This window comes from Corylus avellana, chromosome 9 (assembly GCF_965113065.1).
Source record: "Corylus avellana chromosome 9, dhCorAvel1.hap1.2, whole genome shotgun sequence".
NCBI classification, from domain to species: domain Eukaryota; kingdom Viridiplantae; phylum Streptophyta; class Magnoliopsida; order Fagales; family Betulaceae; genus Corylus; species Corylus avellana.
The window spans coordinates 8,878,519-8,889,498 of record NC_142498.1 but is presented as its reverse complement, the minus strand read 5'-3'; the positions used below and the strand labels follow the sequence as shown (position 1 = coordinate 8,889,498).

Sequence of the window (10,980 nt, the reverse complement as noted above, 5' to 3'; positions counted from 1 at the left end):
GTTGAAGGACAATCTCTAACATGATGATAAGGATTATGACAATATGAACATGGTCCATGAGGTGTCAGAATGTTTCCCCACATATGTGAAAACAAAAAAATAAAAATAAAAATAAATAAATAACAAAAAGAAGTTAAGATCAAAAGGAAAATAAAAACAAAATTAAAAATTTACGAAGATGCAGACTCGAATGACCCTGCATGAAAAGAAAAAATCAGATCTGTAATTAAAATAGTTTTTGTGTTGTTGTCCGGATGTGAGATCGATCGCACTGGTGCATCACCCTGGAATGGACGCTCAAGCACACCTCCATAGACAGCACAGGAACTGCGGAAAACCATAAAACAAAAAAAAAATAAAATAAAATAAAAATTAAAACAAAATAAAATGAACTAGGGAAAAAAAATTCTAAACAAAATTAAACAATCCCCAGCAACGGCGCCAAAAACTTGTTGTGCCAAATACCTACCTAAATTAATAGGTGAATATTTGGTACGTTTTAACTCGCAAGTGCACAAATCAAACGATAGTATAGTGTGGCAAATAAGAGATCATTCCCACGAAGATTGTTGATTTTTCTTAAAATTGATTTTCTAAATTAAATATCAAGATTGTCACGAAATTGATATAATGAAAATGAAATAAAGATAAATGAATGTGTTAGGGACTCGACATCCACCACTAATCATACTAATTAAGATAACAATACGCCAATGCGCCAATCATGCCGGTATATTTAATGTTTGTCAACCTAAGGGATGGGTGTATACTCCTTAAGCTATGGATCTCCCTAAGCAACGAATTAAGCATGGGTGTCTACTCTAATTCTTTTATTTCTTAAAGGATTTAGCATAAGTATCTACTAAGTTGTTCTTTAAGAAAGTATAAATTTGTAGAAATCGACAAACACATGGAGCCTATGGCATGGGTGTCTACTCCCGGTTTTTCATGTTAATTAATTCAAGAACCCGTGAGGAGATTCTTTTGTCACACTATTAAGCACAGGACTCAATCATTCAAATTGACTTAAATAACTAATCTATATCACATACATATGTTAATCAGGCACATTCATATGAGGAATTCAATAAAGAAGAAAATAATCAATTTAAATATAACAAAATATGATTGTAGCAAAGGCTCCAATATTGAAATCCTAAAAAGACATGATTAGGGCTTCCAATCTAGCCCCTAACTAAAGAGTTAGTAACACATAATTAAAATTAAGAGAAGAGAAAAGGGAAAGAAGTTACCGGAAAATGCATCTTGAAGTAACCTCCTATTCATGGCCTCTCTCCAGAATTGTCTATCAAATTGTGCATTTTTCGTAGAGGCCATGAGGTCTATTTATAGGTTTAGAAAAACCCTAGAAGTCCTAAAAATCCTAATAAACTCGTAGGTTTAAGTCCTAGTCTAACTAGGATTAGGAAAACCTAATTTGGGGTGAAAAAGGAGTCTGGACGCATTTGGGCACCCTGAGTGCACTCGATCACAAAGGGTTGCACTCGATCGCACTTCATCGATCTTTTGTGTTGGGCACACGAGCGCTGATGGGCTCGAGCCTTCTTCTTGCGTGCGCAACTGCATGCTCACTCTTTGGCTTGGGCGCTCGAGCCTAGGTGCAGTGCGCACGATCGCACTGTGCCTGGATGCTTGTGCTTGATCCAAAACTTTTAACTTTTTTCAAATTTTGTCTTTTATGCCCGATACTTTTAGAAATGTTTCTTTTTTTTCCACGTCCTAAAAAACACAGAAAACATAAAAATGAAATAAAATAGCACAAAATAATAAGGCTAAAAAATTAACAAGTGTAAATTAAGGAGATATTTTAGCTCTTATCATACTCTGTTGTTGTTTGATTCCATAAATACAAGTGAAGCCCATAAAGGAGTAAATATAATTTCATAAAATCTTTTCGCAACAACTTTTATTTGTTTATTTATTTATTTTTAAGTAAACGTTTCAGCAACAACTTGAGCTAAAAATAATTAAGTTGGTTGGTGTTGGGAGTTTGGTCATTTGTACACAAAAGGTCTTCAAATTGGCAACATCAAGGACCCACCCAGAAGTTTCAAAGCAAAAGCCCAATAAAATGCGTCAAAAAGTGGTTGTAATTTTCTAAAATGTCCAGCTTGAAATGAACACTTGGTTGCACATGTCATCACAATCTTCTCAAACAGGAGTTTGGAAAAGATTGGACATCACACATTTTCAGTGGAATATATCTTCTTCAAGACTTTTCTACACCGATGTGCACGGCGTTCCTATTCCAAAGTAAAGTCTTCAGTACTAGATCGATGTTCATGTTTGTGACTCGGGTTAGTCTTTTATTTTTTTATTTTTCCTTTTAATGATCATAGTAAGAGAGAAAAGGAGGAGAACAAATATTTCTCTGTAGACAAAAGGTTGTTCAACATATTATGATTAATAGAAATAAATAAATTTAATTATTTAATTAATATTTTAATACTTTCTTTTATATGTGGAGTTAATTTTTTTTTAAATAAGAGAAACGTAACTCGTAAAATATTAAATCTAAATGAGAGACGAATTGACAGGCTGATAGGAAGACGTAAAGTGTCATTTAATTAATACTTTCACAAATTTTGCGAGATATACCGATTGGTTGTGTAATAAACCGTTTGGTTGTGGGTCAACTTTTTATCCATTTCTGACTATTTGGTTGTAGTTTTTGCACAGTAATTTTTTAACCCTTCCTTAATTTGGCTTAAAACAAAATTGTTCACGAAACTATTTATTTAATATATATTTTATTAAATAAAAAAGTTAAAACTTTTAATAATGCATTCATATGGAATAAAAAGTTACTTGTAGATCTTTCAAGTTCTTCTATCTTCTTTATCTTTTTTAGTTTTGTTATTTTTATTTTGGTGTATGAATTTTTTACTTTCCTTTTAAATAGTTGTTGCCATGCTAAAAAAAAAAAAAAAGTTTTCGTATTCCCTTCATCTTCTTTTGTTTATGTCCAAAGGCACATTTTTCTTTGGACTGTATCTTTTCGGTTAATAAGCACTAAGCAGAGTTTTCCTCCCTTGGTCTATGAGTCAAGACGTCAACTCCCCAACCACCGCCACCCTCTTTTTCCCGAAGCCCATATTTTTTTTTCTTTTCGATTTTGTGATGCTGCCATCTCCTCCTTCTATATATATTTCAGTCTCCCTAGAACTCACACTAATCTCCAATAACTAGACCATCATATGCTACTCATGGAGAGAACTTGTTTCTTATCCTTCCTTTGTGTGGCACTTCTGATGGTCCAATTTTACATGTCCAGCCTAGTTATTGCTAGTGTTCCAAACATCACCACCGATCAATCTGCTCTTCTTGCTTTAAAGGCTCAAATTTCTTATGACCCTCACAATATTTTGACAAACAATTGGTCCACCGGCACTTTTGTTTGTAGTTGGATCGGTATTACTTGTGGTTTCCGTCATCATCGAGTTACAGCCTTGAACCTTTCTGACATGGGTCTCGTAGGCACCATTCCTCCACACATAGGGAACATTTCATTTCTTGTTAGCTTAAGGGTTAGAAACAACAGTTTTCATGGCTTTGTGCCCAACGAGTTGACTCACCTTTACCGATTGCGATACTTATCTTTTGGATTCAATCACTTCAGCGGAGAAATCCCGTCATCTATAGGGCTCTTGTCCAAACTTCAATTTTTGTTTCTAAGAGGTAACAATTTCACAGGTAGTACTCCATCTCTATTTAACATATCTTCGTTGGAAATAATAAATCTTGGATATAACAAGCTTTTGGGCTCCATACCTTCCTCCATCTTCAACATATCAACCTTGCGGGAAATTTATCTCACAGAAAACGAGCTTTCTGGTTCAATACCTTCCATTATCTCCAACATGTCATCACTGGAAGTCATAGATTTATACTCCAACGAGTTGTCCGGTGAACTCCCAGAAGATATCTTTAATCATCTTCCCAACTTACAAAGATTTGATGTGTCTTTTAATCAATTTAATGGGAAACTTCCATCCACTTTGTTCAAGTGCAAACAATTGCAATATTTATCGTTGTGGAGTAATAATTTCACCGGAAGAGTACCTCAGGAAATTGGGAGCTTAACCATGCTTACCAAGTTATACCTTGGCTCTAACGAATTTCAAGGTTTGTTTAGTGTTCATTTAGCCTTTTGTGGATAAATATTTGTTTCTAATGGTAGCCGTTTGACATGCACTATTCCATCCACTTTGTTCAATCGAAAACAAACAGCAAATTTTATTCTTGCCGGCTAATATATTCACAGGAAGTATACCTCCAGAAATCGGGAACTTAACCATGCTCACAAGGTTATTCATTGCCCAAAACAACTTTGGAGGTATGTCTAGTATTTTTTAAGTCTTTAGTCACTTAGGAAATTTCAATATTTGTACCTAAATGGTATATGTTTTATAGGTACCATCCCACCCACTTTATTCAAGTGCAAACAGCTGCAATATTTAGGTTTGTGGGATTCTGGTTTCACTGGAAATGTACCTCTAGAAATTGGAAACTTAACCATGCTCACAATGCTAGATCTTGGCAAAAACAACATTGGAGGTATGTCCAATCATGTTTTAGTTGATTGATTTTATAGATGACATCATTCACTCACAATTTATTATCTAAGTATTTCTCATTGATAAACTGATCAAAACAAAATTCAACTCTCCACTTACACATCCAGATCTACTGTATTTTTAATAATACAAAAACTTGGAGCAAAAGTAAAGCTAAGCCTTTTATGGAAATTTCTAGAATAATAAAGTAAAATTACAATAAAATTAAATCTGAATTAACAAAAACTTCACTTACCCCCATGAACTTACGCGTCTTTTGCAAACACCCGGCAAAGTTTAAAGTCTCTTACTTTAGTATATCGAATTTTCGTTTCATTCCAAATACCCCCTAATATAAAGATTACACTTAAAAAAACAAAAAAACTGACCCAACCTGGGTCACCTTGGTGACCCACGATGGGTCACAAGTGACCCCCTAGTGACCCACTTTGGGTCACAAGTGACCCTCCAGAGGGTCACTTTGTGACCCAAAGTGGGTCACAAGGTGACCCTCAGTGTTTGTGACCCACAAAAGGGTCACAAAGTGACCCACGGCGGGTCACAAGGTCACTTGTGACCCATCGTGGGTCACACGCCCTCCGTTGTGTCACAAAGACCCAGTACGGTGGGTCAAAGTGACCCACCAATCGAGAGATTTTTTTTTAAATAATAATAAAAATTTATTTTTTAATAAAAATTGAGGGTATTTTAGGAATTTCACACCCTTCAGTTAGTATTTCACAGAAAACCCTAATAGAAGGGTGTATTTGGAATGAATAAAAGTTCAATATACCAAAGTAGGAGACTTTAAATTTTAGAGGGGTGTTTGTAAAAGGCGCTTAAGTTCATGTAGGTAAGTGTTAGCGGTTATTAATAGCCTACCCCTACCACTAAAACCAGTTAGCAGTTTTTTATAACTGCTTACAAAAGCAGTTATGCGGTTAGCGGTTATAACTGCGCCGTTCAGTTGTAGATGCACCCCTAAAAAAATATTATATAGCAGTACACCTAAATGACGCCAAAGCTCAACCATACCACCCTCTTTTTTTCCCCCAAAATCCTCATCTTCCTAATATTTTTGGGTTGTGATCTCCTTGAATGTTTCCTCATGTATTCATTTTTCTTAAAATTCAAATATAATTAATTATGTCCATGGTATGTGGCAGAAAACAGCAAGTATTAATCACAAATCATTCTTGATCACGTTAGTTAGAAGAAAAATGTATTTAGTAATAATTTCGAGAATTATATTGTCTGATGCAAAAACTTTAGCTTGAATAAATACTCCAAAAATATGGTTTGCTCTATTCATGTATGTGGATTCCATACCTACATATATGTAATTAGGGTTCATACTAACAATCATTGGGATAACAATAATTTGAACTTTTTTGATAATAAGAGATTTTTTAATTTTACATAACTCTCAATTCCAATTATCTCTAGGGAGCCATTCTTCTTCACTGTTTTAGACAAAAGATCGTCTCCTCTCTGAAAGTCAATAAGTTCAACGCCCAAATTATCAACCAGAGATAGTTGACCATTATAAGTAAACTTTTGTTTTCATCCTTTGTATTTAGATCAATGGCCATTGATACCTTGTGGAGTCTTTTTATGTTGAGACATCATACAACCCAAAAGCTTAAGGTTCTGTTTGGAATTGCGTTTGAAGAGCCTAAAAGTGCTTTTAACACTCAAAAAGTCCGTTCAAAGAAAATAGTACTCATTTGGTAAAAAAATTAAAACCGCTTTTAAGGGTTAAAAAGCCTAAAAAATCGCACTTTTGTCGTAAGCTTAAAAATGAAGTTTCCTTAAAAGCGTTTTTTGATTTAAAAACTCTATTTCTCAAATACAATCTTAAATAGGCTCTAAGCCTATGAGTTTGAGCTTAACAATACTATATTAACTGCTCACACTTCTTACATACTTTCAATGTGGAACTCTATTCTTTTACGCTCACACATATATACTCAACAAGCGTTAATGCCCAAACTCTTGGCAAATCCACTTTGGAGGCATGTTTACCATTTTTTTAGTCTCAGTTAGCAAATTTTAATATAATTATTTCTAAATTGGTAATTGTTTTACAGGGGCTTTTCCATCCACTTTGTTCAGGTGCAAACAATTGCAAATTTTATGGTTGTCGGTTAATAGATTCGTGGGAAGATTACCTTCTAGAATTGGGAATTTAACCATGCTCAAAGAGTTACACCTTTACAACAACAACTTTGGAGGTATGTTTAGACATGATTTAGTTGATTGATTATATGGATGACATCATTGATGGAGGATATGTGCCTTTTTATTGCCTTAATCTTGGGTACCTTTCAATTGATTGAAAGTACAAAATCATTTATCCTCAACATACAAGGAAACAAAAAGCTTTAGGCAATTCTCAAAAAGAATAAAAGAAATTTCTAGAGGATTCTTTCATTTTCAAATGAAATTGAGAGTTTATTTTATAGTTAGGATTTAAAGTTGGTACATCTAACATTGTACATGAATTTAATGCTAACACCTTTTTTTTAAAAAAAAATAATAATATAAAATCATATATACCTTTAAATGTATCAACTTTAAATCATGATCATGAAATAGATACTTTCCATTTCATTTGAAATTAATATGTTTTATAATGTATTCATTTTTATTATATCTCAAATATAATTTTTTTTTTCCTAAGAAAATAAGGAAAGGGAGCAGGAAAACTCAAATATAATTAATTCTCTCCACGGTTTGTGGCAAAAACTGAAAGTATTAATCACAAATCATTGTTGGTCATTAGTTAGCAGAAAAATGTATTAAGACATTAGAGAAATATATTGTCTGATGCAATACCTTAAGCTTGAATAAATACTCCAAAAACATGGTTTGCTCTATCCAAGTATGTGGGTATAATATATAAAGGCTCAAAGTGACCCCCCTACATATATGGATCATAATATATGAGTAAAAACTGTTCGGCTTACACAATATATGAGTAGTTGCCAAGCATGGTCATTGCATCCTCCAAAAACATGGTTTCGTGAAACGATCATAGTGGGCAGAGTAGCTTATTTATTAATTAGCTCCTAATTTGAAGTTTTGGTTGGATTATTAGACATCTTTTCTTCACTTTTATGTACGATTCATTTAAAGCACATTATTTTTTTTCTTTTGAATAATAAGGCATGGTTGTTCATATTGTGCCAGGTGCAATACCAAGTGAAATTGGTAATCTACAAAACCTTGAGATCTTCCATATCCATTTCAACAACTTTATTGGTCCAATTCCATTTGTGATCTTTAACATCTCAACAATACAAGAAATTTCAATGCATTTCAATAAACTCTCAGGCCATCTTCCATCAAATGTAGGCCTCTTCCTTCCAAACTTTCAAGGCTTTTATCTTGCCGCAAATAAATTGAGTGGAATAATACCTAGCTCTATCTCCAATGCTTCACAACTCACTGAACTAGATCTGGGGGGCAACTCATTCTCAGGCTTAATTCCGAAATCACTTGATAATTTAAGGCTCCTCCAATGGCTCGACCTAAGCGGAAATAATTTGACCATTGAATCTTCTACTCCAGAGCACAACATTTTCTCCTCTTTGTCAAATTTGGAAAATCTCATATTTTTAAGTCTGTCAAGTAATCAACTCAATGGCATCCTTCCCAGTTCCATTGGAAATCTCTCTACTTCTCTTCAACAAGTTTACATAGATAATTGCAATATTAAGGGCAGCATTCCTAGAGATATAGGCAATTTAAGCAACTTGATGACTTTGTCCCTGTCGTTCAATGAATTGTCTGGGCCTATTCCAATTACAATGGGAACATTGCACATGCTCCAAGGTTTGTTTCTTCATGACAATAGACTAGAAGGTCCCATTCTATCTGATCTTTGTCAAATGAAGAGTTTGTTCAAATTATATTTAAGTGCTAATAAGCTTTCTGGAGACATTCCTATATGCATGGATAATCTGACGTCTCTACGACATCTTTACTTAGATGTTAACGAGTTATCTTCTACAATTCCATTGACTTTGTGGAGTCTTGTAGATCTCTTGGAGGTCAACTTGTCATCAAATTTTCTAAGTGGTTCTCTCCCATTAGAAATTGGAAATATGAAGGTTCTAATAAAATTGGATTTATCAAGTAATCTATTATCAGGTGATATCCCAACAACAATTGGTGGCCTCAAAGATCTAGTTAATCTCTCACTGGCAGACAATCAATTAGAAAGGTCAGTTCCAAAATCATTTGGTGAACTGTTAAGTTTGGAATTCTTGGATCTTTCTAGTAACAATTTATTCGGAGAGATTCCCAAGTCCTTAGAAGCACTTTCGCACCTCAAATATCTAAATGTCTCTTTCAATAGACTACAAGGAAAAATTCCTATAGGAGGCCCATTTGTACACTTCTCCGCTGCATCATTTATGTCAAATAATGGACTTTGTGGTTCTCCCAGACTACAAGTTCCCCCATGTAACGAAGGTGTTTCTCAACCAAAAAAGCCTGCAGCTGCACATATACTAAAGTATGTATTAGCAACAATTGGGTTAACAATGCTTGTAGTTGCTCTTGTGCTAGTGTGGAAAAGATGGCAAAAAAGGAAAATGAAAATTCCAGTGGTGGAAAACTCATCACAACTAGAGACATGGAGAAGAATCTCCCAACAAGAACTTTTACAAGCAACAGAAAGGTTCAATCCAAGCAACTTACTTGGTGAAGGGAGCTTTGGATCTGTATACCAAGGGACACTCTCAGATGGAATGATTGTTGCAATCAAAGTTTTCAACTTGACAGTAGAAGGGGCATTCAAAAGTTTTGATATAGAATGTGAGATACTACGCAATATTCGTCATCGAAATCTTGTGAAAATCATTAGTACTTGTTGTAACATGGACTTCAAAGCTTTTGTATTGGAATACATGCCTAATGGGAACCTAGAGAAGTTGTTGTATTCTCAAGATTGTAGTTTAAGTATCTTACAAAGACTAAATATAATGATCGATGTCGCGTCAGCACTTGAATACCTTCATTGTGGTTACTCAACACCTATTGTTCATTGTGATTTGAAGCCCAGCAATATCTTATTAGATGAAGATATGGTCGCACATGTCGCTGATTTTGGAATTGCCAAGCTGTTAGGTGATGGGGATTCTTTGATGCAAACTATGACTCTCGCTACTATTGGGTATATGGCACCAGGTGATGTTTTTAGCCTATGACTAGAACTTGAATATTTGTCATTCTATTCACTCATACATGGATAACTATAGCCTTTGAGTAGAATATTGACTTTAGTACTTTACATCTTTGGATTTTTTTCTTTTTCATTCACTGTTGTGCAATACAAAATCTTGTTCTCATGATTAGTTGTTATTTTACAAATAGAGTACGGATTGGAAGGACTTGTTTCTACAAGAGGCGATGTGTACAGTTATGGTATTTTGCTGATGGAAACTTTTACAAGAAAGAAACCCACAGATGACATGTTTGCTGGAGAAATGAGCTTGAAGCGTTGGGTAGAAGAAGCTTCACCCCTTTCAATAGCTAAAGTTGTTGATGCCAATTTGTTAAGAACCGAAAGAGATTATGCTATTATGGAGGATTGCATATCATCTGTAATGGGATTGGCTTTGCAATGTTGTGCTGAGTTACCTGAACAGAGGATTGATGGAAAACATATTTCAATCACACTCAACAAGATCAAATTAAAGTTTCTACAAGATACTCAAGGAAGGTAGTTATATGTGACCATTATGTTTGTTTATAACTCTTTCATGTTTGTGCTTTCGAAATAATGTAACTGTCTTGAGACTCCCGGAAAGAGATTTGTTTATGGCCATTTCTTTGTTACGGTACATAATAATAGTAACATTTATAAGTGGTATAGTTAATGATTATAGTGACCTATAATTTGCTGCCAACGGGTGTTCGAAGTTAGTGTCAAAAGTATTGAAAGTAACAAAATCATTAGTTTTGCTCTCGGGACACAAATGATAGCAATTGTGGGATTGTACTTTCTTTTTTTCTACTTACAAATGTATCATTGTATGTAGATATTTCTCTTAACATCGTGTGGGGGAGAAAGGGGTTCAATTTTCTTGGAGTAGTGATCAAAGTTTCGGAAGAGTGATTAATAATCAATCGCCGAAAGCACCCAAAATGAAAGGATGAGCTACATTTCACAAGTACGGCTTATACCAAAACTACTGAAAAGAGAATTTCAGTGGATTGATCGAACACCGCTGGTAAATTAGGATTAGCTGAAAATGATTGATTCTTAGGCCAACCAAAGTAGAGAGGGAGACTTGCAGTTCCCCACTAATAACAGAGTCGCTCACAACCCTGTTCTTAGTTTTGTAAAAAACTTTCTATAGTTAGAGCAGGAATATATGGAGTTTCCCTTTTT

The 10,980-nt window shown here is 34.5% G+C and overlaps 1 protein-coding gene across 1 annotated transcript; it reads left to right on the top strand.

The window, feature by feature from the left end:
* The first annotated feature begins 3,227 nt into the window (after positions 1-3,227).
* Positions 3,228-10,312, top strand: LOC132187887 (uncharacterized). The gene is made up of 3 exons (XM_088510516.1): positions 3,228-4,146; positions 7,770-9,773; positions 9,960-10,312. The coding sequence occupies exons 1-3, from the start codon at positions 3,228-3,230 to the stop codon at positions 10,310-10,312; spliced, it is 3,276 nt and encodes a 1,091-aa protein (XP_088366642.1).
* Positions 10,313-10,980: the final 668 nt, after the last annotated feature.

Coding starts and splice junctions, on each gene's coding strand:
- LOC132187887 (XM_088510516.1), top strand. CDS start 3,228: ATGGAGAGAACTTGTTTCTTATCCTTCCTTTGTGTGGCACTTCTGATG. Junction 4,147..7,769: donor TGGCTCTAACGAATTTCAAG/GTTTGTTTAGTG, acceptor ATATTGTGCCAG/GTGCAATACCAAGTGAAATT. Junction 9,774..9,959: donor TATTGGGTATATGGCACCAG/GTGATGTTTTTA, acceptor TTTTACAAATAG/AGTACGGATTGGAAGGACTT.